The 26416-nt window shown below is 45.4% G+C and overlaps 1 protein-coding gene across 1 annotated transcript in view; it reads right to left on the bottom strand.

The window, feature by feature from the left end:
* The window catches only part of CACNA1H (calcium voltage-gated channel subunit alpha1 H), a 253864-nt gene that overhangs the window by 26842 nt on the left and 200606 nt on the right, over positions 1 to 26416 (bottom strand). Inside the window, 13 exon segments of the mRNA XM_055806425.1 lie at positions 1678 to 1829; positions 9719 to 9911; positions 10782 to 10871; positions 11602 to 11727; positions 12344 to 12470; positions 14636 to 14820; positions 14930 to 14998; positions 15139 to 15262; positions 15678 to 15778; positions 16475 to 16909; positions 18580 to 18788; positions 20931 to 21021; positions 25593 to 25748. Coding sequence (XP_055662400.1) covers positions 1678 to 1829; positions 9719 to 9911; positions 10782 to 10871; positions 11602 to 11727; positions 12344 to 12470; positions 14636 to 14820; positions 14930 to 14998; positions 15139 to 15262; positions 15678 to 15778; positions 16475 to 16909; positions 18580 to 18788; positions 20931 to 21021; positions 25593 to 25748 — 2058 coding nt within the window.

Raw genomic sequence — 26416 nt, forward strand, 5'->3', positions numbered from 1 at the left:
AAGTATGTCCATATTTGGTGCAATGTTCACGCTCTTCATAGAGCTGCTCTCGGAAGTCAGGAATCCGCAGTGTTTATACTTGAAGATGATGAGTGTTTATAATGGATTTCATTGGAACCATAGGCCAACAATAGCAAAAGAATCTTGCTGCGATCTTAAAATAGATAGTTGCAGAGTGAAACAGCTCCTTGGTTGGGTAGGGATTTGGGGAGAGGAGGGAGGGAAGCGGAATTTAGTTAAATCTAGTATAGGTGTCTTACAATAAGAAAATGACAACAATGAACATCAAAACAGACACAACTGGAAATAAAATGCTATCGAGGAGAGTGCAAAGCAGTGTCTGCTTTGTTGACAGGGGAAGCCTCAGGCCACAGGAAAGCTCTCCTCGTCACATTTGTGTGATGACTGTGCTTTGCTGACCCCAGATATGTGGGATGACCATGCACTGATTTTTTGGGAACAAGAGCTGAAAGTTTTTAGATGTTGGCATTCCTCAATTCACTACTATCCCTATTTTTGTTCCAGTGCCTAAAATAAATAGAATCATAGCATCATTTAGGTTGGAAAAGACCTTTAAGATCATTGAGTCCAACTGTTAACCCAGCACTGCCAAGTCCACCACCAAACCACGTCCCTAAGTGCCAACATCTACATGCCTTTTAAATACCTCCAGGGATGGTGACTCAACTACTTCTCTGGGCAGCCTCTTCCAATGCTTGACCACCCTTTCAGTGAAGAAATTTTTTCTGATATCCAGTCTAAAATGGCACTTAAAAGAATGTGGGACAATTTACTATTTCATCTGAAACACACTGCCTGAGCCTGGATTCTTGTATCATTTGTGATGGTTTGCATTCAGATTTACAACGCTGCATTTTACATGAACATAAACCAATTATAAGTAAGACCTAATCTGGATAAATAACATTTATGTGCAAAAGAAAGGCTGTTATGCAAAAGAATTATGGAGCAGAACAGCACACGGTCAGCTGGTGTAAAACACACACGTTACCCTGTGGCTTGGTGCCGCTCTGGCTTTGCTTCCAGGAGGCATTTGCAGGTTACCTGGCAGACCATGCAATACTAGAAAAATAAACGCCAAGTCTAGAGCTCCATGAGTGATAATGTGATAGAAGATTAATATATGTGGCAAATGGACAGGCTATATGATTTATGCCAAAGATTTTCTTGGGAAGGAATGATTTTATGATACATAAAGAAGGGTTGTACCTAACAGCTGATTTATTCTAAATTCACTGAGGAAAAGGAACGTTGCTCTGCATGCATTAACTTCATGCTTATATCTCTTAGTGGAATATGCTAAAACTCTGGACTGTTTTACAGTTTGAGGGTGAGTCACATCTGGTATTAGGAGAGGAAATATTCAGACTGGTCTTCTTCTAGTAAAAGCTTAGTTCACTCTCTCTTAGCCTTATTCTCTGGGTTTTTTAAGGAACAGCAGGGAAATTGAGGTTTTGGCTGAGGCAAGGGGCTCCCGGATGGTAGAGCTGCCCTAGAGTCAGATGCTGAGGGTGGAGCCTGCCGAGGCTTTCAAACAACAGGGACTGGTCCCAAGGAAGCAGAGCTGGCTGCAGACCCCGCTGCTCAGTGGTATCCCAAGGGAACAGGTCCCCTGCCCTGGGTTTCACAGCTGACACGTTGCAGGGTGGCTCTTACCTTTGGCTGGTTGTAGTGCTCCATCGACATAGTGATGACATTGACCCCAATGATGAATGTGATGAAGAGGTCGAGGTAGTGGCTGGTGCAGAGGGTGTGAATGTATTTCCGCGCTGGGGAATAGTCAGCGTAGTAAGGCCTGCGTTGGGCTTCTGCAGAAAAAGAGAAGGAAAGGCAGTGCAATGAGTGCAGCAGGGCAGCCAGTGCGACGTGGCCTGCGAGTCATGTCTCACACACACCTGGCTGGATGCAGGGCACAGCCCGCAGGAGAACTGATTCAAGCAAGCCCTACGAGATGGCCAAGTGATTCTACCTAGCAGCAAGGCCTTCAAGAACCGCAGTGGGGTCATCAGGCTGAGCCAAACCTCTTGTCCCTGCAGAAGGGACCTCCACAGCTTTGACAGCCAGGTCCTTTTTTCTTCCAAGCACTCTCTGTCCTTACTGCTCTGTCTCAGGCTAGAGGACAAGCTCTTCACATGACTTGTCACAAACCAGAAAAGGTGAGAAGCAGGATGGAAATGAGACCCAAAGCCAAGAGAAAGGCTTCAAACCCAGCAAAGCTTCAACTGCAGTTTAGAGGAAAGGCTTATGACAGGTCTCGTCAGTCTGGACTCTGATATGCATGTCTAATCCTGCTGATGTCAGGCATGTTCCATGTAGGAGATGAACACGACCTGAGCTCAGCTTCTGTGACAGAAGGCTTTTGGTGTATTTTAAAGGCCTAAAGGAAACAGCAATGCCTGTGGCACAGTAGGGCACATGCGTGAGGGTTAGTAGCACACAGGAGAGCATCAACAGCAATGGAGCGGGGTGCTTAGCATTTGTCTCTACAACAACTATCAGCACAAGCTCCTCTGGAAATATAACACCAAGGGCATAGTTGCATCTAAAAACACACTCAGACTATGACTTTTATATACATACAAGAACTTTATATCCCTGCCTCTGGTCATGACTCCTTTCTCCTTGAAATGGGGAGATTTCTGCACATGGACCAAGCTCCTGGGGCTGTTCCAAGGAGAGTGTTTGGACACTGTGACCAAGCTGTATTCACTGCGTGCGCCTCTCTTAAATTAGACTGTGACCACAAGATGGCTGTGGGCACTCAGATGGAGTCAAATTCTTTTCAAACTTAAGAAATGTAAATATTCAAAGAGTGTACTTAAGGCCAAAGTCAGCATTACTGTAGATTTTGCAACTGGAAGAGACATGTTAGGTTCATACTAAGTCAGAGCAGGAGTGCTCTTAACAGAAAGGGTTTTTTTTTGCAAATGTTGCAGCAACTTGAGCTTTAAGTATATGAGGAGCTAGGAAAAAGGAGTTGCTTCACCTTAAAAATAAGGAGGGAAGTAAGTTCAAAAGTACTCAGTGCCCCCCCGAAATGTGTCTTCCACTCCTCTCATCCTGCTAATATCTTTCAGATGGAGCGACTCTTGAAAAGTGGGCTTTTTTTTTTTGGTAGCGTAACTGATGCCAGATTAGAGTCCAAAACCCTAAAATAAATTGGATAAAGGGAAACTGAATCTGTTGCTCTCTTTCAACTACTATTTTTTCTGGTAGTTAAAAGTGGAGTGGAGGTATTTGGAAAACATTTCCTTCTGACCAGGGTCACCTAGACTTATTTTTTCTGCTAATGGGTGTGGAAAAACAAGATGAAAGCAAACACAATTGTTTTTGAATGTTTTTCTGTTGCTTTCATGTGCTTTAGTCCTACCAATCATTTTGGACTGGCGGGACTGTCTTGGCTACCGAGCTCAGATAATCTTCCGATGTGTCTAAAAACCAGTAATAAAAACACTGCAGTATGATATTTACTTAAGCCTGCACAATGTGCTTTCATGTGTTCTCCAGATTATGACATACTTTTTTTTATTTTTTTTTTTAAATGTCTTCTTGGAAACACAATAAACCAGCTTGTTGGGAGGTCTAAGAATACCCTGAATAGTCAAGCATTATATTAAGGGACTACTTATTAGTGACTAATGGTTGATCAATGGATCTTAGAAGAACATTAGCAGTGATGGGCAGTGCGTGAATACACTGCCTAGCAGCACATAAGGAAAACAGGCTGTAGGTGACTGCAAATGCTTTCTAACTTGTCCAAATGCAGCCACTGATTAATTATTCAGCCTAAGATCAGGCTTTTATTATGTTTTATAAAGTACTTATATACTTTTAAAGCATAATCACAAGAAGACATTTTCCACTGTAAAGCTGCTGAACAGAAAACCTTCCAGGCTGCCTGTCAGCAACACAGCTCTCTTTTTATATGGGCTGGATATAGAAATATAAGAGGGAACCACCTAGCCATAAAGGTGGGCCTGTTTTATTGTGTGAAAGCATCTCAGTGGTCTGTGTCTGTATACTCTGCCAGTGCTCAGAGCTGGCTATGCCTGGTAAACTGGGTGCTTGGGAAAGTTGGGACAGGTTTAACTTGACCTGGGATGCGGGAGCTCTAGGACTGCCTTACTCATTTAGGATAACCTGGCTTCAGGGGGGTAGTGTAACAGATGAAAAAGAAATTTCCACTGGGGACACACATACAAGGACAGTCTGGGATAAAGTTGACAACGCTTTGAAACACATGCAACAACACTGTCATGCTCAGTGCAGTAACCCATGCAATGTCCATTAGAGGAGATACTGCTCATGCGAGGCCAATGGTAGTGAGCAGGGGTGTGCAGGGAGGACAGGCCAGCTTCTGCTCTCGGCGATGCTGGTGTTGGGTCAGGACAATCCCATGAAGAAGAGGGGTTGCAGCAGGGTGAAAGCAGTGAGAGATCAGCCACACAGCTTCACTGCAGCTCTGACCCACTCTGAGCAGGAGGGAGGCTGTGGTTCATTGCCTCAAGGCCCCCAGCTCTGCTGGATCACTGTTCATCCCTGGTCCCTTTAGGAACAGGAGTTTTACTTCAGTCAACAGCACAGCAAGTGGCTCTGGCCTCCTCTCAGTTCAGACACATATTTTTACCTCTTAGTGAGACTATATTATGTTATTCTCCCCAGTCTGGGTAAAAGCGTTCACTGCACACACCTACTGCTACAGCCTGCTCAACGAGAGACGTGGGGTCTGCAGGAGAACAGTGGACCATGGGGATGTGGGCACAGCAAACAGGGGAGATCTAATGCATCATTAATTACAGTAGCCAAAATGCAACCTGTACCTGGTTTCTCCAGGGAAATGTTTTTTGGGATGAGACTCCAACCAACTAGCAGACTTATATCAAACACAGACAAGTATCCCTTCATCTGCAGCTGATGGTTTGAGTTGGTGGAAATGCAGGAGGGAAAGGAGAAACCATCAAACACATGCAGAAGGAAAACCACAGATCTTTCTCGCCCCCACTTCTACATGTTGGCTAATGTTTGAATCTCATCTCTCTGCAGAGTATTTAAACTTCTTTGTTTGTGATTCTGCTGACATGAAAATTAATGAAGCACTGTCTTCTAGCTTAAAAGCATTTAGGTTGGCATTACAATTGTTAGCTACAGCTCCTCCATTATTCTCCTCTGCATGAAACATTAGAAAGCCCTAATGGGTTTATATGCATGCTTGGCACAGAGAAGCTCTATACCTGCAGCTGCCTGGAAAAATAAGCAAGACGGTTTGATAATTCCCTAGTTGGAAATACTAAACACTCAGATATGCAACGCCCAAAACGTTAGTTACAGCTCGAATGTTTCTGCTGGATACAGAGATAGCTGTGGCATTGAGAGGATGGACTAATTTAAATACAACCGTGTGCTGCCCACAATTGCTCACCCCTGGAGAGAAAGGCTTAGACTCAGTGCTTTGAAAGGCATCTCTGCTGGGTCTTAAAACAAAACTGGCCTCTCCCTTCTACAATGCCCAGATACTCAGCTCTGTGTTGAGAAATGCCTCAGAGAAACATGGCAGTGGCCACATTCATCTCATACAGAGTGGAAATCAGGAAAAAGCATTTCCTTCTCCAAGTTCTCCGTTTTTGGGGTCTTCCCAGGGACAACTGACTTGCTGATACTCTGAAAGACACCCTCTGCTCCCCAGCTAGGGCCTCCCCCCAGCTATGTCTGGCATTTCCAACTCTTTCTGCGTTGCCTGCACTGCTTTCGGCTCCCAGTGTCACCCAGACCCTGCTTGCAGCCTTGGAAGCCCAGAGCACTGCCTGCGTTTGACCAAACATTGCGCTCTGCCCAGCGAGCCAGGGCTGCTGGCTTCACAGCAGAGACAAACCCGTTGGATTTGGCCCCATATCCTGAATACAGAGGAGACCAAGCCTATCCATGTGGTTTTAATCAAAAACTTTAATGTGGGGAGGCTGGTTTTGGTCTATGTCTTCTGAGAACCTCATTAAAAGGTTAGGAGCTGCAGGATTATTAAATTACACTACACTTATTAACACAGTAGATACAGTGGATGGAGGTAGTGACTGCGTCAGAAAAATATTCTCATATATCTTGAACTTGTACCTTCACGTGAAAAAGTACGCTGTGCAGTTCTGCCTTTGAAACCACAACAAATGCATTTCTATGGTGTGCTAGCCCCTTGCCATCTTTTCTCACGTGAGCAGAGTTAACTGGCAAACCCAGCACCTTCTTTCAGTGCTGGCCCAGGCCTCAGCTGTGTTGATCGCAGCCCAGTCATGACAGCTGGACCCTGTGGCTGACATGCTGGGTCCATGAGCTCTGTTGCCGGAGCCTCGAGTGATGTTTGTCACAGGAGCAGAGAGTCAAGGCACACTGACAAGGGGCACGGGGTTTTACCCTGTCCCAATTCTTTTGTGGAAGTGGCTCTCAGATGGGAGACAAGAAACTTTTTGGAAAGGTCTGAGGTGGTGCCTGACAGCAGAGATGTGGGCTGAGAGGGACCTTCCTGCCAGGCTCCTGAAAGGCCTAAAAAGTACCCCAAAACAGACAACGGATGATTCCCCATCCCTCCTGCACGGGGTCTGATGAAGGAGCTGTGTCCTGCTGCAGGACTGTCCCCTCCATGGAGCGATCCCTCTGCCAGGGTCAGAGCTCTGCACACAGGGTCCAAATACTGGACCCAGCCTCCAGAACACAGGATTTGTACCCAGGGCCTGCTGGGATGGCCCCCACTGATAAACAGAGGTCTAACCCATTTCCAGGCCTGAGCCCAAGCCCCCTGTGGCTTAATGTGCGTTTCTGTGTGTGTAGGGACCTACAGATGCCCAAAGACCCCAATACACAGAAACACACAAAGAGGAAATCACAGACAGGACACAGGGCACAAAGACAAGATGCCAGGCAGACAGGGCGAGTCCAGATGGATCGGTGTTGCTCAGACAGTACATCTGTTAGCTGTGCTGGATTTTGCTCTTGTTAACAGCCCTAATTCTTCCTCCCTTATGGTGTCTTCAGGCCAAATGCCAGAAATGGCAACTGAAGTAAAAGCAAGGCTCTCTGCTAGGCTTCCTAAGGTAGGCTCCTTGCTACTCCACAGAATTACTGGTCTCCTGTACCCATCCTACCCCATGGCAAGTGGCCTCTTGCCCACTCCTCCATACTAGTAAGACGCACGGTGCTGGGGCACACGGGAAGCTGGCCAGCCTGCCATCACTGTGCAGCATCCCCCATCTACACGTGCACACAGACACACCCCCACAGAGACTCTGCCACACATGGCACCAACCACATCTCACATCTTTCTGAGTCTGCCACATTTTTTCACCAAATCTGTCATCTTGTAAATTATGCAAGAGGTGAAAACGTCTCCCATTTAAATTAAAAATAGCCATTAAAATATAAAAAGTAATGTGTATCAGATATTTGATTTCACCTTGTTAACAACTCAAATTTGGATGCCAAGCTGAGCTGTCCATGTGGAACAGAGGTGGGTAGAAGACCTCAGAGCCAGGCAATCTGAGGTAACCACCTGGAAGCCCAGCACATGGCCAGACGTTTAGCCTCACAGTTGTTATATCGGACTTGATCACCTTCCAGAAAGCTGTGTTCCTCCCTGCGTGCTCTCAGTCAAATGTTACAACCCACATCTGTGCAATGCCTGGGTTTGCGGTCTGAAATATCTCCTTGACTCTATCCTTTGAGGTAGCTGGATAAAGGAGGGGCAAACAGTCTCCATCACTTTGACAGGGACTGGCTCTTTTTGGTGTCTAAGCAGTCAGCCACAGACGAGCGTGTAATAAGATTTGCTTACTAATCAGGAACAGCACTGGGATAGCACTGGCTGTGGTTAAGCTAGCCCTCCTCACCTGTGCCCCAGTCTATTTTCTCTAAGGATGCTGAATGTTCTTTGCAAATATGCTTTTGTGTGTGTGGTGTGTGTGCACATGCGTGTGTGCACATTGGGATAGAAATAGTGGACAAGCAGGAGGACACTTAGGAGCTTGAAACTGATTTCTTATCGTGCTGGAAATGGTGCCTTCAGGACCTCCACTTCTAATCCTAGCTGCAATCTCAAACTCAAAAACCAAAACGTGAAAAAAGAAATGAAATTGCATTTGAACTCTTCTAAATTTCTGCAGAGATCTGTTTGAAGCTGGCTAGTTTGATCTAGATTTTCTTTTAACCCAGCTACTTAACTGACAGCTAGCTAAAATGAAATGGGCTTGGCCTTCACTGTGGAGACCATGGTGCAGACATTTAGTGCTGAGGTCTGCCATGGCTCTAATAAAGAGGAGCACAAGAGCAGGAGAGGAACTCTGAGGGATACAGCTGCCGGCCTTCTGACTCATATGTGGATGGATGGAGGAAACTGTCTGGGGTTTGTACTAGCAAAGCCTCCGACTGCTACATCTTTAGAGCCAGACAAAAGGCTATTTGATCTAACTGCAGTTTTCCCACCTGTAAACGGATACCTATGGCTTGATGTGGGGGAGACACTAGCCATTTGTCACAACAAGATATTGGGTCTTACGCAGGGCAGCCCAAGGCTAGGCAAAGAGCCACAGGACTGCTGCAGCAAGCAGGGCAAGGAGAAGCTCTCAAGCCTTATCCCTGACTAAGCTCATCTCTGATCACAGTGGCCAAGCCATGTTCCCTCATTTACCTCTAAAAATGCTTGCCAGCATCTAAGGCAGGCTATCCTTGTTCATTAAAACTGGCTGGAAAGTCAGCATGGCTGGTTTCCTGGCAGTTTCTCTGGAAATACCCACCAGATGCTATAGGCAGCTTGTTCCTAATGGAGCCTGCCAAGGAGCGGTGGGGATGAGAATTAATACATGAGAACCCCTGGGAAGGTTTGGGTCAAGAAAGCAGCACAAGCTCAGGTGTTTTTCTGCTCTGGTCTGACAGTCTCTACTAAGTCCACTAAGAAGCACATTTTGGCTAAAGTCCTCCTGTTGCACCCTAACAGCCCTGCATCTGCCCAGTATCTCCATGTAGACTGTTTGCAAGGACAAACCCAGTTCCAGCACATTGCTCAGCAATAAAGGGCTCCCCCAGCGTGTGACGGGGCAAGCATCTCTTGTAATGGACATCTTCCAGAGAAGAATTTTCTGGACAGCCCCATCTTGGGGCTCCATTCCTCTCCCCAGGGCTGTCAGTTTGTTCATACCCTCATGCAGCATGTTTGTGGCATGCGGGGCCATGCGCTAGGACTCTAAAAAGCATCACAATTATTGTGTCTAAGAAAAGAATTAATAAATAAAACCACCACCATCATCAGATGCAAGCAGCCCCTTAAGTCAGAGGGCAACCCTTGGGACTGGCCTTCACGCACACAGTAAGCATTGCAGCTGTTTACTCACTGCATCCCTCAGGCACACCGCAAGCTTCCGCTCGGTGCTTGGGACACCTTTGCCTTGCAGAGTGTGATAGAGGACTCTGCTTGGAGGAGGATTTTTCTCCCCAGCCAAGTAAACAGGTAATGCTTCACATCAGGCTTGTAGAGGACAATTCCAGGGTGGTGGCTACCCAAGACTTAAGGTGCCGCCGAAGAGGTAATGAAGCAAAACAACCTCTTGAATCCCATGGAAACAAAACCAAAGGAAAATGAAACTCTTGCTTTGGGAGCAGGCAGGGCTCAGAAAGATTTTGGTTTGTAACGCAGTCTACCGACCAGACAGGTATATCTCCTTACTCCTGCGCTTTTTCTCCAAGCGTCTCAGCCGCTTCTCCTCCCGACGTCGGGCCTCCTCTGCCTCCTGGTGCTGTCGGCACTTGTGAAAGTTCTCCACCACCACACCCACAAACATGTTGAGCACGAAGAAGCTGACGATAAGCAGGAAGGAGATGAAGTAGAGAAGCATCCAAGGGTTATGGTTCTGGATGGGCTGGTGACGTGGGGAATTAAAAAACAAGAGAGAAGAGACATAGACAAGACGTGTATAAGTCAAGATGTTGGGCACTCTGTAGCAACAAGACAGCACAGTACCCTTTTGTGGAGAGGAGGAGAGGACTGGGAGGAGTTAAAAGGTTTTTCCCAAAACAGTTTCCTCTCATTCACTTTCTCACCGACTAAAATTTTACTTTTGTTGTAAAACCTGTCCTAGCCTCTGCAAGTTGGCTTACAGGATTTAATTATTTTGGCATTTATTTCATACAGCTTAAGATAAGTCTCGGTGGATGTGCATCATCACACCTGCAAGATCATTTTAGTTAAAGGTAGGGTCCAGATTACTTTTTTTTGAGATGTGGGCTCATGGTTAATGTTTCTCAGTTGTAACAAGATCTTCAGAAGCAGGGGAAAATTAAGTACAAAGTTAAGTACAAAGTTAAGCTACCTTACTGTAGCTCTGATGGGGTACTTAGTCATCTAAGACTCTTGACTTTGCTTTGCAAATGCTACATAACACACAAACTTAACAATGTCTCTTTCACAACATTCCTGGTTGTTTCCCACATTGTGGAAGTTTGCTCTTATTCATCATACCTTTCACGAAGCCACAGTGCTATGGCATGTGCGGCCCTCCTCAAGTAACATCATTCTAATTAAAAATCCCATCAGTGCTTGTTTGTATACTACAGGGCACAGCCACTGTAAAAGCTACTCAGTGGAGAATGGAAGACCTTGGCAGCCCAATGGGCAGGCAAGACCTCAGGACAGTCCTATAGTGCTGCTTCTTCCTGGGACGTGAAAAACAGCAGTCACCCAGGCACGAGACTTCTGAGAGCAACAGGTCTGGACTCTGCAGTACATTTACCTGTTGGTCAATACCCACGGCATCCAAACCATCGTACATGATGTTCACCCAGCCATCTTTGGAGGAAAGGACAAACAAGGACATGAGGGCCTGTAAGAAAACAGACGAACAAACAAACAAACAGAAAAGATTGGCCTTGCATTTTAGTCCCCAGAAAAGAAACTAACAACAGACACTTCTCAGCAAAACCAGCCCACAACTCATAACACATCAACTGGCCTGGAGCTGGTGGAGAATTACAACTTGTGGCTTGCTTTTTCCTGTTTCCATATCTAGCTTAAAAGTGAGCAAACTACAGTCATTAATGCTCCTTTTCCCTCACATGTAAGCTGACTTTTGCTCAGACACAGCAGGGTTTCTGGTCACCAAAGCATGATTAAAAATCAATATCGCAGGCTGGCCCAATGGTATGGGGTTTTAAAAAGCAGTAATATATCCCTGTTCCTACTGTGGGCTGTCTTGCTTTTCAGCCAATATAAAATACCTTATTTTTTTTCATTTGCAAACATAACAGCTAGACGTCAAGAGACTAAAGTGGCAGCTGAGGTCCACACATGAGGGACGGCATGCTGAAGCAGTGGCTTTAAGACAACACTCCTATAAACAAGGAATTGTATAACCCTAGGAAATCTGGCTGCAAGAGCTCAAGAGGTGACCTGATCCATTTTTACCCAGCTAGGGTTGCTTCTGATAGATGAGTACCTGTGTCATTCTTGAAAACTTCCTGTGGTGGAAGTTCCACATCCTGCTTAAGGAATACATTTTAAGTGCTCATCCATTAAAAAGTGGTACAGAAAATCCCTGCAAATGAGGACTTTACCTGTCCCAGATTGTCAAAATTGTACTTCCGCCGAACCCATTTGTAGCGTGCATTAGTGCAGTCAGTCTTTGTAGTGATGTTTTTTACATCAGGACCATCACAGTAGTAGAACTTGCCTTTAAAAAGCTGTATTTGAGAAGCAAAAAAAAAAAAAGAAAAAAAAAAAAAGAAGTAGTTTTGAAAAGTCTGTCCCAGGATCTATTTTTCTTTCCCCTAGTAGAGTTCTTTGCCAATTTCAAATTCCTTTCCTTTCCTTCCAGCTTAGATACCTATGTTAACAGACGTGGCAGGAAGACACCTCTTGTGGAACATCAGGCCCTGAGACATTGTTGTGTATTGCCTCAGACGGAAGGTGATCTTGGAGGCCAGTCCTGCCTTGTTGGGAAGATGACAACGTCCCTTCCAAGGAAAAGATATTATATATATTGTAGCACGCTATGCTGGGAAGGATCTTGGGAATCTGTCTTTTCCTCCCCCTACTTTCAGGCAGGATTAGCTGGTGCTGTGTTGTTCATCAGGGAGGACTCTCTTCTAATCCCGAGAACCTTCCAATGAGCAGATGCCAACCCCATCCCAGAGCATTTCTTCTAGGCCCTGTCTCTTATTTCCTAACACCTAACTGAAATCTTCCTTTGGAGAGATTTAAACTCATTACTTCCACCTTAACCCCAGATGGCAAAGAAAACAACTTCTCTTTTGCAGCGGTCACTTACAGATGGCCACGGTGGAGGAAATACTCTACCTGGACCCCTAAAATCCCAAAGATAATGAAGAAAGCGCAGCAGATGAGAACAATATTCCCAATAGGCCTCAAGGAGGAGATCAAGGTTTCCACCACCAGTTTCAGACCTGGGGCTCTACTGATGACTCTGGAAAAAAATGGCAAAATGATAAAGCTTTTAATTTTTATGCATGCCTGTTATTGTATGGTTGCTTCTCCTCTGCTTGGGCTGCAGTAGAGCTAACACAACCCTCCTCTACCTGCAGGCAGAATTCAGAGACAATTAGTGACTTATTTGGACAACCAGAACATTCACGGTCACATTAGATGAAAATAAAAAAGTGTAAGACACCCTGTCAGCAGGGTGTTGGGTAACTGCTTACTAGTAACAGTGAGGAGGGAATACTCTCTATGAGCAGAATATCACAGAGGTGCCTGCTGCAGGGCTATTTGTACCTTACTCAAGAGAGCTAATCACCTCTGAGGTCTCTCTGGTCCAAGCAGAGGGGCACACACCAGGCAGGAGCCTGCTTCCTAACACAACATGTGTAAACAACTTCACGGTGATACTACAGAGTGTGTCTTGTCTTCTTTCTACAGGCATAAGTGCTCACCTGCCCTGCTGGCCTGGGCCCCATCATAACTTTTCAAAGTAATTTCAATTTGTTCCCTAATTAGTTCCTGAACTGACTCTTAACTAACAGGAACATGTGATCAACAGCTCCACAGCCAAAGGGTCACCCATTAAAGAGCAGCTTGCTTGCCTGCTGCGAGGCCATGAGAGGCCAGGCATGCTCTGAGCACAGCCTGAAGCATGTTTTGGGTATTACGGAGAACAAGTGTTTTGCTTTCCTGTATGAGTGCCTGGAGAATGGCTCTCCCATGGGTGTCTAAAAAATGTGTTTGCACACATAAATGTAACTAGCCGAAGCAAGCTTTCCTGGGAAGGTGGGTGTTTTGACTGAAGAACATAAAAGTTTTTTTTTCAGGAGGGCCTGCAGAGGGGAGAGGGTATGAGTCCTTGCAGGTGGCATCAGCTTGCACAGTTAATGATGCTTTCATGCCTGTCAGACAGAAAAGAGGAGAGTGGTGCACTGCAGGGACAAAGCATTTCAAATAGGGTCTTGTTTGGCAGCAAATGATGTGGCAGTCTGAACTGCACCTACAAAGTGTTAGGAATGGTCCCTGGAGTAATCCCAGAAGAGGCTGTGATAAGTGGAGCTGTCGTGAGAGGTGATGAATTCCTCTCTATTAATAGGATCTGGCCTAGTTATTCTCCAAGACCAATTTCCTTTTTTTCCTTTTACATTTACTTACGAACTGCCTGTGCCCTGATTCCTGTTCCTAGCTATGTGTGCTAAGTGCCCCAAGAGCCAGGCCAAGGCTTGTCCCGGGTGACCCAGAGTGGCTCCTGGTGAGGCAGCACTGCAAGGAGACCCTGAAGCCACCAGCAGAACAGAGCGTGGGAGCAAGAGAAGCGACAGAAACACTTGCAAAGTTACCTGTCACTAAGGAAATACACAGCAGCAAATAGCTGTTGCTCTTGTGGTCATGGGCCTAAACATGATTGCCTCTTCTTATTACTCTCACAAGCAAGCAGCTTTTAATCAGAAAGCCTACAGGTCTCTAGAGGTGCCTATGTTATTTCCCCTGAAATGTCATGAAAAAAGGCTTGTGTTTCTTGCCAAGCAGGATGGAAATAGAATAGGAGCTGCAAGTTGGTAAAAATCCCCCAAGCATTAACACCCTCTGTTATTGCATAATTGTAAAAAAACCACTAATTCTCTTTATTCCTTTTCTGAAATACTGAAAGCATCTCACCTTCCTCTGCCTAGCTAAATTGTTCTGCGGTAATGTTAGATATGCAGGCACGGGAGAGCAGGTATAGATGCTGGAGCTTATCAAATTCATGTCAGCACCTGTTCAGTCACAAATTCTCTCCCAGCCAACACGACCTCTTTGCTTGGGAATGACTGTGAGGTTGTGCAGTTTAACAAGGAGCCAGACTGATTTGTAAAACAGTGATAAAAATGCAGTGTGGAGGAGGCATTCACTGCACTAACTGCCTGAGTATGACAACACCTCTCACTCCAAACTCCATCCGCTCTTTTCCATGCTGGAGAAGATGAATTATATTACAACTCATTTCACTGTTTTCAAACAGTTTCACTAGTTAAGAGCTCCCCAAAGATGCTTCTACCCATACTGTGTTTCAGCTTTTTGTGTTACTAAGCAAGACCTTGACAGATCATGTGCATGTTTTCAAACTCTTTGATCTATCAACACAAACAGCCACCCTGTCAGTGAACATACCGGAGAGGTCTCAAGGTCCGCAGAAGTCTCAAAACACGAAGGACACCCAGGATCTTGGCTCCGCCTGCTGACGCCATGGAGACAATAATGTCAATGATAGATACGAAGACCAAGACTCCATCCAGGACATTCCAGCTGCTCTGCAGATAGGTGTTCTCCCCAGAGAAAAAGCCAAGAGCTACCACCTACAGCCAGGAGAAGAGAGACATTTAAATCTTCACCCAGATCATAACTTTGCCATGTTTTGTTTTTTGCTAGGCCTCACTATGGGCCGTGGGATGAAGATGTAATTACCTTAACCATCATTTCAGCCACAAAGATTGCAGTGAAGATATAATTAGAAACACTTAGGAATATCCTTTCCTGTAAAATGCAAAACAACAAAAAGAGGCAAGTTACTTAAAGATGCTAGAAAACAAACATCTTTCATCTTGCAGGGTCTTTCCCTGACAAGACTAAGATCTGGATGCTGGATCAAGGAAGAAAACGACTCAGGTACTCACGGTGCTGTGTGGGTCTATGTCTGGTCGCTCCAGTGCTATAGTGATGCAGTTGAGAAATATGAAGACCAGCACCACATGATCAAACATTTTGTGGGCAATGACCTTCTGGCACATCACTCGGAACCTGAAGAAACGGTGGGGAGAAAAATGTCCTTCAGATGTTTAAATCAGCAAGAGACTCCCACCTGAATGTCCCATCCCTGAAAACCTTCAGCAGCTGTGCCACCAGCAGCAGTCCAGGTGGTGAGCTAGTGTCTCCACAAGCTTCAGCTGTTATTATCAGTGCAGTAAACAAGATGTAATAACAGCTATTATTAATGCTGGTTAAACTACACTTCATAGGCAGGCATGGAGTGAAACATGCAACAAATCTGCCCACATGCAATGAAAGAGTTACCTAAAAATCAGGAATTGGATTTCTAAAACTCTCAGTGCTTCTGCATCAGAGAGGGATTTTTCTCAAGGGAAGTCTAGCTAGAAATGCAGTATTCCATTACCACAAAAACCTGGTGGACTGGCATTTCACTGGGATTTCTTACCGATTCTGCGGGGAAAACAAGTAGAGGGACCAGTCTTCGTGAGTCTTGCACCACTGCGGTTTGTAGGGCTCCAGGACTTTTCGAATCCGGTAGCAGTAACTCTGGATAGAAAAGAAGAAACACCTTTTCTTCCTCTTTTATTTTCCTGCCTCTTCCACTTTCACAGTCCTTTTGTGAAAGGGGGCAGTACATGGCATTTCATAGCACCTGTAGGCAGTCGTGACTTTTTGGGACAGAGCCGTGGCCAGCACTGTCACTTTTATCCAACAAAACAATGAGGAAAGGGGTGGGAGAAAGGGGCTGCACATGGTGAGATATGAACATGACAAGGCAAGACCTCTAGGCAGGTACCATTTTGAGATCCAAAGTTGTGCCAAAACCAAAAAGGCCTCAAACAACCAAAACGTTAAATAGAAAACATTCCTTCTAGACTTTCAAGCCTTCAAGATGCCAAACAGCTCTTGTGAGCAAAGACATTAGCTAGTTGTGCCTACAGCTCATTTTTGCAGGCATCCTGGGCAAGTGGGACAATCTCAATCAGTCCAAAAACCTAGGCAAACACATACACATCCCCCTGCAGTTTTACCTTCTAAGAGACCACTGCAATGTAACAGCCCAACCCATTAGCCAAAAAAGAAAAACCTTTTAGGAAGTGGAGGCCCATCCCTTGGATCTGGATTCATGTTGTCTACATCAGCCATTAGGCAGTAACACCTTTCCAAGCTGATTTTTAATCAGCCTGCTTGGAGGGGAAAAGCCACTTAACGCATGAACACCTGATTTCCCCGTCAACTCACATCCTCCATGTCATCCTCATAGTCCCCAGAATCCTCCTTGTGCCCGTCGACATGCAGGAAGAACTCGTTTGGGACATGAACCATCTTGCCGTTGCAGTCTTGGTACTCAGCAGGCAGAATGGCCATGGGGCTGACACTGAGCGAGTGGCGCATGGTGGGCAACTGGAGCAGCTCAGGCAGGTCCAGGGTGCTGCGGTAGTCCAGGGACTCTGCCCGGCGGTGCAGGGAGGGCCTACTGATTGTGCTGGACTTGGCATCATCAGAGTCGTCGTCTGTGCTGCCTTTCCCCTCCCCAGAGAGCAAGGACTCTCTTTCTCCTGACTGGTTCTTCTTCTTGAGGCTTGGGGCTCTGCCCAGGCTATTCCAGCTTGAGCGTCGGCTTCCCCAGTTGCTGCTGGTGCCCCAGTTGGTGCAAGGGGAACTGCGGAGGCTGGACTGAGAGCAGAAAAAGACATTTAAGAGTTTGTTTGCAGGAGGAAGCCAAAGGATATGGCATTTTACCCAGACTGGAAGACCCCTCACGTTGCAAGTTCTCTCTTCCCCTTCCAGCTTTCCTCACTGCTCCAATTTCATCATGCCAATGGCTGGAGATGGGAGCCAAGCACCCAGCTAAGCCCACACTGAAGGTACTCGTTGAACCACACCTGCAGCACAGCCACCCATCCCCTGTTCTGCATTGCCTTCCTACTGTCCCGGCAACATTAATTGTGCATAAAAACCGAACCCAAGCACTATTGCTGAAATGGCATTTTCTTTCCTTATGTTCAAGTGTTTTCAGCACACAACTTCCCTGGCTTCCAAAGGGGCTCTGGCAACTGAGTCACCCAAGTGTCTGTTAGAAATTGTGCCCCTATTTGCACTACTTTCTCTTCAATTTGCTGCATAAGGAGGTGAATGAATGTTTCTCTTACAGCAAATTTCTGGCACTGATCAGTCTGTCAGTGCACTGTGGCTGGTAGGTGGTTGCCAGGATGAGAGCGCTTCAGGTCAGAGCAGAAAAGCTAGAAGGAAAGCTCTTTTTCCCTCCATGGCTTCCTCCCAGCACAAAACGAGGCAACCTTTTCCTTCCTCCTCCCTCTCGGTGTTGGCCAGCTCTTCTCTGACTGCTTCATCTTCCCTTGGCTAGTGGCACTGATGTGGTCTCAGAGAAAGGATTCAAATGATGAACAACCCTCTCCAGCAACTCACAATCCCATGAAACCCCCAGGCAAACAACAGTCATCTCTATTTTCTTTTCAAAAGCACTACCTTGACTAAGCAGCTTACCAAAGGGGATAGTGCCTCTGTCTCTGTGTGAAGTGCCTTCACAGTCCGTCGCCTTGATTTGAACATGATATTGCACTTATGGAGCAGAGGAACGGGAGAGATAAGCAGCAGCAGAAATCCACTTTGTCTATTAACTCTGCTCCCTCTGTTTTCATAGAGCCACCCTCCCGCTCCCCTGTAGCAGGCAAAATGCAATCACTGCCAAAGCAGTCAGCTCCAGCCAGAACTCTGCTCCGTGAGCTGTGCCTGGTGGCAACTGGTCAGCTTATACCTTGTTTCCTGTTTCCCCTCTGATGGGGCTGCTGTACTGTAACTGGAGCTCAGCTGCTGTGTTGGTAAGGTCAAATGCTTAATTTCCCTTGATACAAGGTGGGTTCAAGGTCACTGTGGGGGGAAGCAGATCTCACCCTCACTGGAACACCTGATAGCTTCTCCAAGAGACCACAAAATGGCCAGTGTGGTTGGCAGAAGTTGCCTGCTCCTCCTCAGAGGGGTTTGCTGGAATAACTGCAAGGATTTACGACTTGTCTCAGGTTGTGTCTCTCCAGAAAGGTGGCATGGACTTCTAATCAGATAATGGGCAGAAAAACACTGAATCCCAGTACATCCCTGTCTCACCTCTTCATATAGTCACTGTCCTTGACTGTTACATTGTCACTGTTCTGCCCCAGCATAGCACACGATTCATTTCTCCCTCTTATCTCTGTTCTCTTCCTGCCTTTCCACATACTTCTCACCTCTATCAACCTCCTTTTTGTTTTCCAGCAATGTCTGCGTGCACACACCCACACACTTGCTTGCAGGCACTTGAGGGAGAGTTGCTAGCAATAGGAACCTACCAAGGACTTCTGATCATAGCTCAAGGGATCTAGCGAAGCATTACTCCCTCTCCTTGAGTCCACAAAAGTGTGCACTGAGTCCATGTGTGGGGAACACTTCGGTGTGGGCATCGGTGTGGCAGCAGTGCGCATGATTATAGGAGGTGGCATGCTTCCCCTGCCCTCCAGGTGTCCATTTGGGGTGACGGCAAGCGAGTACATCTTCATCTCTGGAGAGAAGGGGAGAGAGAATACAAGGTGAATGCTCAGCTACAGCTACAGAAATCACTCTTCAAAATGGTCATTGCCCTTTGGGTCTTCCAGGAAGTCTGCCAAATGGAGATGAAATGTTGTAGGCAATAAGATCTCTCCCACCATGTTGAAAGGCAAATGTCACAACCTTTTAAGAGACCTTCAGCCCTGCCTGGACTTGGAACTCATTGCTCTCCAAAGGAAGCTTCTTTCTCACTGTTTCTTGGGATTTAGAGAGTGAAAGTTTTGGGGGACTGGGAGGGTTTTCAGGAAAAAAAAGGCTAAATTCACCCTAGAGAGTTAATCTCTTCTCCTTGTCTCGCACAGAGATTTTTTATGCAGTTCTGATGTGCTCAAAGTTCCTTCATGGGGAAGGCGCTACGAAAACGTTAGTCATTGTCTTTAGTCACCTGTCAGGGGACAGGAAATGGAACTTGCTTTTACACATTTTAGAAGAGTAAACCTCTTGTAACAGAGAAATCTAATGGCACATCCCTGTGGTAATTGCAGAAAGCATCTATTTCAGCTATATGGCAAGTACAGACCGGAAAAAAAATATTCACACTGAAGACAAACCAGACATAACACATCCAGCCCTATGGAGTGCTGTAATATGAAAAACCAAAAGCCTAATTTCAAACACAAAACTAAAGTTGAACTAACTTCTGTTGTATTTGGCTTATTGGGTTCTGGTTTAATAACTGCAGAATTAGTCTTAAGGAGGGGAAAGTATGGGAGCATCTGTGACCAGCAGGAAAGAAGTACAAATCTGTAGTGAGAAATCCAAGTGAGTGCATTACCCCTGCTATTTTTCTTCCACTGGCTGCTTCTGTAATGCAGCGTGCTTCTATTGTATCATCTGTTTAGATGCTGGCTTGTGCACAAGTACCTGATCTGCACCACAGGAGTCCATGGGAACACTGGCATTCACTTTGAGGGGTGGAAGATCCAGCTCGAAATTTGATAATCTGCAATACACATTCCTCTTGCCATGTATCTGTTTACAGACCAATGGCACTGTAATAGAGTTGTTTATGTCCTTATGCTGTTTAGTTGCCGGTTGGCACCTATGAGGCTTATGGAGACACACAATTAATCATGGACTTTGATGGCAAGTTTAGCCTTGTTTTCTGTTCGTGTATAACCCAAGAAGCGGTGACAATATTTCTTTCCCCTAGAACTCTTCTATTTGAAGCTGCTCAGCAAATAGCTGGTGCAAGGCTGCTGTATAGTTGGTGCCATGTGTTAGTTGGTGCTGTGCATTCCTTGCCAACTATTTGCATTGGACATTCATTTGATCGCTCGGTGTCCGGAATTTGTTGCTTCATCTGCAGACTGAGCAGCCCATCACCTTGCTGTGACACAGCTCTCTCTCAGCTTCCCCAACAAATTATTTCTGCCCTTTCCTCAGCTGAATTCCATCTGCTCACCACAATCAATACCATTTCCTTAGCTGAAGCAAATCCTGGTTTAGAAGCATTTAAAGTAACCCTAACAAGAGCACAAGCTGATAATCAAAGTACAGAGGAGCTAAACCTGCTCCTGTTCGCCATCATGCTAGTCACGCTGTTAAAATGTGTGATCCCCTCTTGTTCCCTGTCTGGTTGCAGACTCTACAGAGTGAAGGCTGTCACCTACTATTCCATGTTTACTGTACACTAGTACAATGTGGCCTTACCTCAAATCAATTGCCAGACCCTTCTGTAACACAAATGAGCAGCAACATTTCCATCAATCAGACCTCACATAAATGCATTTGTGTGAGAAACCAAAAAGAACAGATGAGAACATGATTGATGTGAAAAGCTGCTGAGAAGTAGTGTGAGAATACTGCTGTCAGCAAACCATTCTGTGGTAATGATACATAAGAAATGATGAGACATATCTAAATATTCTGGTATAGTTTAAATTAGAAAAACATCTGTTTAAAGGAAATATCAGTGCTCATTTAGCTTTCCCAACACTTTTTGCATAGCTGCTCTGTTAAGATACCTATCAGATTAGTTGCCAAATAAAACTGATTCTTCCACTTTCCCCCATAAGTTTCTACAAAAAGATGACTGCAGAAGCAGAGTTGTAGCTCTCAAGTGTCCCGGGAAAACTTAGAGACAAAATCCTACCTGTTGCTCGGAGGTCTTTTAGCTTCTCAAAATCATCATCGAAGTTGGCTGATGTCTTGTCCTCATCTGTGTCTGACCTATTGGCATCACCCTGCAGAGAGGAGAAGGATCATTAACAGACCCAATTAATCTAAACTTTAGCACAAAGGCCATTTGTATTACTTAGCAGCTCAGAGAGACCTCAGCTCCCCACGGTTAGTTTAAGTGTGGCCCCAAGAACTAGGAGGGCAGAATGCTGAATTCCCTTTGACACTGCCCTGGGGAATGAGCCCAGGTAAGTCCTTGTTTTGATTCATTTTCGTACTTGGACAGAAAAGATATTGTGATTGCGACTACTGTTCCTGCAATGCCATCATGATGTTTCCTACACTGCACCCAGCCTCACTGAACAGCGTATCCCAGGGGAGAACATGAAAGTGCAGCTGTAATCAGAGGAGTGGCTAAGAAAAATTGGTATTGTGAGGTTCCATATTTGCACTCTCCATGATACCAGCTGAAAGCACTTAGGTTTTAATGTCAAAGGATTTCGAAGGGTTTTTCTTCTTTATTTGACAGCACTGTAAATTTGACTTAGATCTGAAAACCCAGTTCTGATTTGCTTTCTTCATGCTGGCTGGTAATCGAGATTGTATTGGGAAATCTCTTGGCAATATTGAAGCTGAGGCAGAAGGAATGTGGCTAGCTTGCCTGGCAGCACAGCATCATCTCAGGACAGAGAAGAGCCAACCACCCTCAGACTGGCTTTCCTCCTGGAAGTTCAGTTATTTTTCCCTTTCATATGTATCTGCCTCTGCTACCAAAAATGATCAGCCTAAATAATGTACAAGCCTGGGACAGAAGACCTCTCTCTCCTCTGCTGGGTGAGGTCTGCAGAGAGGAGAAATTCTAGCAGGCTGCTGCCAGCATGACTGGTTTGATCCATCAAGTGCAAAAAAGCTGTGCAAATTGATAGCAAATGGTTGGATTAAAGCAGCTGATCCCAGAAAAAGGAGCACAGTTCCTTAACTGATGCCTGAACAATCACCATGGTTTCTAGAGACGTGGTGGTGAAGTGGCAGTGAACTTAATTTCATCTGTGATGTATCGCTAACTGGTGCAGCCAAAGAGACAGGATGACTGAAAGGCTTAAGCTCCTTTATTCATCTTCTCTGTTTTGGAGCAGAAGCACTAGTGCAGAGTAGATGAAAGATCTGCATAATTTAGGAAGGTTTGTCTGCTTTTCCAGAGCAGCTCTCGGGTAGATTTCAAAATGACATGGGAACAATGTAAGGACAAATATGCAATTGCACTCCTGTTTGAAGTCTTGTTTGTTGTCCTAAGCACAAATGTACTAAAAATGGTTTTGTGGCCATTTAAGCTTATTCTCTTCTAGGGATACTCCTGCCAAACTTGCTCCACAGGCAGATCAGAACCTGAGATCAAGCGGAGACTTTGTACTGCGATACACAGTGCGACTTTTAGAGTTCTTGCTGAATCACCACTGATAGCTCAGGGCTTAGAGCAGCTCTGATGTGCACCCTCTTAGCTGCACAAGTCTCCCAGGAGTCACTCTCCATTGAAGTAAAAGAAACAACTGAGCAAAGGGAGAAGTGCAGTGTCATCTATAACTGCTAAGAGCATCACTCTGTAAGAAGGCAAAGTCTAAAAGGCCAAAGCAAGAATTTCTGCCATATTCCCAACATTCCAACAGAACCAGAGATGACAAAAGAAACCCCAGCTCCACTGATACTTCTTCCTGGGAGTTGTCCAAGAAGATTGTAAACATCTTTGGTTTGCAACCAGAACTAAGTTACACATTTATAAGTGCAAGACCTGAACTGAGCCCTGGTAGCTAAAATACAGCCCTCAAAAGGGTTTTCTGTAGCACAGCTAATAGCTCACTATGAGACAACTGACAAGCCCATAGGCTTAATATCAGGGTTTCTAATAAATGGGAGTGCAGAGCACAACATGCCCTGCAAATGTCATGCCTGTGGTTGCTAGCCTTTTCTGAGGCAGCACTGAGTGAATAATACAAGTTCTGAAAACTACTCCTCGCACACATTTAAATCATGGTCCATAACAGCTCCAAAAGGAGCCATTAAGCCTGAGCCAGAGAGCGACAGCCACTTGGCAAGGTCTGTAATCACGCCCTTGGAGAGTATTGCATGAGGCTGCCCATTTCTGGCTTCACATTAGCAGGTGATTCAACCTTCCAGAGGGCAGGTAAGGAATGGGATCTGCACCGCACAAAGATACTTGCAAGCTGCCAGGTTGCTGAGTGGACAAAGCTTTGTTCTGCTTTAAAGCAATCAGGAACAAACTGCTGTACAAGGGCTCTCTGCGCCTAAATGCAAGACTGCTTGAGCATGAGCAAGTTCCAGTCAGTCAGGTCACGCATGTCGGTTATCAACCGTTTGGGTCTTGCTGGCATGAGCCAGATTTGCTGACTGGTGGCATCTGAGGATATCTTGACACGTCTGGTCACTGAACACTCTGAGCTGCCATATGGTCAACAGTTGCTTCTGCATTCAGTTCAGGAAAATCTATTACTTTAGCACAGACTTTAGTCTGTTATGGCCTGTGTTGTTTTCTAGCAGAATTGAGGTCCAGCATAACCACCCTGAATACAGCTACAGCTCTCCTAGAGGAGATGCCCTTCTGGGTTGGAAGACAGTAGCTACTGCAGAGCCTGTAGAAATACCAGCAATTCCTTTGCTTTGGTCTTAGATTAGTGGCTAAAATGTCCACCTCCATCTGCAACAGGTTGCACTGGAACAGGAATATGGCAAAGGTGTTATAGTATCCAGAGCAAAGCCAGGATATGGTGAGACTACTGACACTGAGAAAACTACACAAATTTGGAAATAAACAGTGTCAGCATGAATGCCAGTCACTGACACATGGAGTGCAGGCTTGTTCTTGAAGAAAACCTTCTTGCTCTTATTGGTCAGCTATGCTGGATCTTCAGGGCATGGACCACATTGTTGAAGACATTAAAATGCTTACTAATGCAGTGCAGAGCTGTTAATTTTGAAAACGATGAGCTGGACTACTGTCTTTTCTGTGTGTGCAGGTGGCACTCACCACCCCCAGCATCCATGAAATAGCCCTGAGCGACATAGCTCAGGGTTGTTTTTTTCCAGACTGGGGTTTGGCTCCTGTTGTTTCAATTAATTTGCCTCTGCTAGTGCTGTGAGGAAGCTGGGAGGGATGTTTTAATAATGAATCTATGCAGGCATCCTTGAAAGACATAAATGTGGCTGTGCTGGCTTAAGCGAAAGGAATTTTTAGTCCATGAATATTTCAGTTATATTCCATGGTCAGTGAAGGTTTGTCTAAGTGTGATCTAAACACAGCAACTGAGAGCACGATACCATTTCTGGGGAAAAAATGAAAAGTGAAAAAAAAAATCCTGTAAAAATTATTTCTTTCTCCTCTTTCCCTTGGGAGGTAAGGCAGTGAAAACTAAAGCCATTTTCTCATTTTCTTTCCGAGTCTGTGTGCCTCTGAAGCCAATCTAGCACTAAGAAAACTTTCCCTTCTTGATGGTTGCAGAAATAAAAAAGTAATAATTAAAATATCCCAAAGCACAATGTAAGCCCTTTCAGTGCCACTATTCTTAGCTTTAACTGGGACTGGATGATTTTCAGTAAGTCTCAAAATCATTTCCATTTGCACTAGGAATTTGAAAAAAGTAATTTTTTTTCCTGGATAATATATATGTGTGCATACATAATTTTATTTATAAACAAAACAGATCATCCTCACTTGAAATACCCCCCAAATGGACTTGCTGTGATCTGAATGGAAGACGGAGAAGAGTGGGATAGGGCAGGGGATGGCTCGTTTCATTCTCTCAGAATGCTGAAAGTAGATCTGGAGTCGACTTGCTAGTGGGGAGGAAAACTTAGGAGACTGCAGGGGCTCCCCACTCACACTAGTGTGGCCTGCTGCTCTGGATCATGTGGCACAGGATTGCCTGCACAGCTGCTAAGGTTCCTGCCTAGTTCAGATCAGGACATGGCATATCACTTCTGACTGAGAAAAAAAATAATTTCTCTAATCCTTTCCATGTGAGTCCAGATGAGATGCCTGCAGTTTATCTAAATTCCCTGCTCATTGACCTGATACAGACATTATTTTCAGGTGTAGGTAAAAATCTCTTTACCATTTGTATGTCATACTTCATCCTATGTATCTCAAAATATAATGTTTGTAACCTTGCAACACAGCTTTTGAACAGCTGTGCTACTAGCCTCAAATAACATGTAAGGGACAGAGTCACAAGGAAAGGCCTGGACTGAGAGCCAGTTCACATCCTGCCTGATCCCCATGACTAGCGCTGGCTAGATACATTGAAGGCCTGAGGCACACCATAAAGAAACACAAAACACAGGGAGATTTGGTGAGCTGAATTAATCCTAAATTATTTCCTCTAGGTCACACAGAAGACGCTGTTGCAGATCAGCCGAAGTGTTGGTCTCCCAAGTCCCATGGGCCTTATTTGCAAAAATAGTTTCATGAGAGCTTCATGTGCCCAACCTAGCTAATCTACACTCCGTAGGTTTAAATTTAGGGCTGCTTGCATGGCTAGATGTTTGCATTGACATGGGTTCATCTCTGCACTCTTGCCTACACATGCTTCTCAGTTTTCTCCTTCCCTCTGCTCAGACCTCTTACCTCTGCCTGGAAGCCTTCTACCAAAATGGCAACAAGAAGGTTGAAGAGCACATAATTGCCGAAGGTCATCAGGGCCACAAAGTAGAGCGCTGCCCATGAGGATGTGGATGCCATCCCATTGTACAGGACCACGTTCCAGTCCTCTTGAGTGAGGATCTGCAGAGAAGTGAAAGGGAAGACTCTCTAATTACTCCACCCCTCTCACACTCAGCAGCTGCTTTCAAATACCGACTCATCCATTTCTTCCTCTCTTTTTGACCTTTTCTCAGCATAATCATTAGCAGGTTTCATGAGACGAGACAGCAAAACAGCCAAACCTCTCCTTTCGGCAGGAAGATCTAGCACACCACTGCCCATAGAACTGACTAGTTCAGGTCCTAGATATGGTAACAGGAAGGATGTACTGGTACGAGTCCCATTATTTGGTGGCAGTCTTGCCTCCTTTAATAACCATCAGAAGATAACAGACCTGAGGCCAGAGCTGTTGTCTCCTTTCGGGCTGCTCTTTATAAGGCATCTGGAGCTGAAGGAGAGGGTAAGGGACATGATGTTTGATGAGATAAATGACACTGGGTGGCTCAGGAAACTCAGGGAAGCAAAGTGGTTTCCATTAGGTAAAAGCACTGACAAGCTGGGCAAAAAAAATACACATCTTTGCAAAGCCTTGCTCCAAGGGACCTTCCTCAGGGATTCCATTCTCCTAGCTTTCCTGGAGCTCAAAACTCCTGGGGCCTAAGAAAAATGGATGACAGATTCATGTTCCACATTAATTCATGCTCACAATGAAAACAGCCTCTAACCTTCCTAAAAATGAGGTAGCTTTG

Source organism: Falco peregrinus, chromosome 5 (assembly GCF_023634155.1).
Source record: "Falco peregrinus isolate bFalPer1 chromosome 5, bFalPer1.pri, whole genome shotgun sequence".
In the NCBI taxonomy this organism is placed as follows: domain Eukaryota; kingdom Metazoa; phylum Chordata; class Aves; order Falconiformes; family Falconidae; genus Falco; species Falco peregrinus.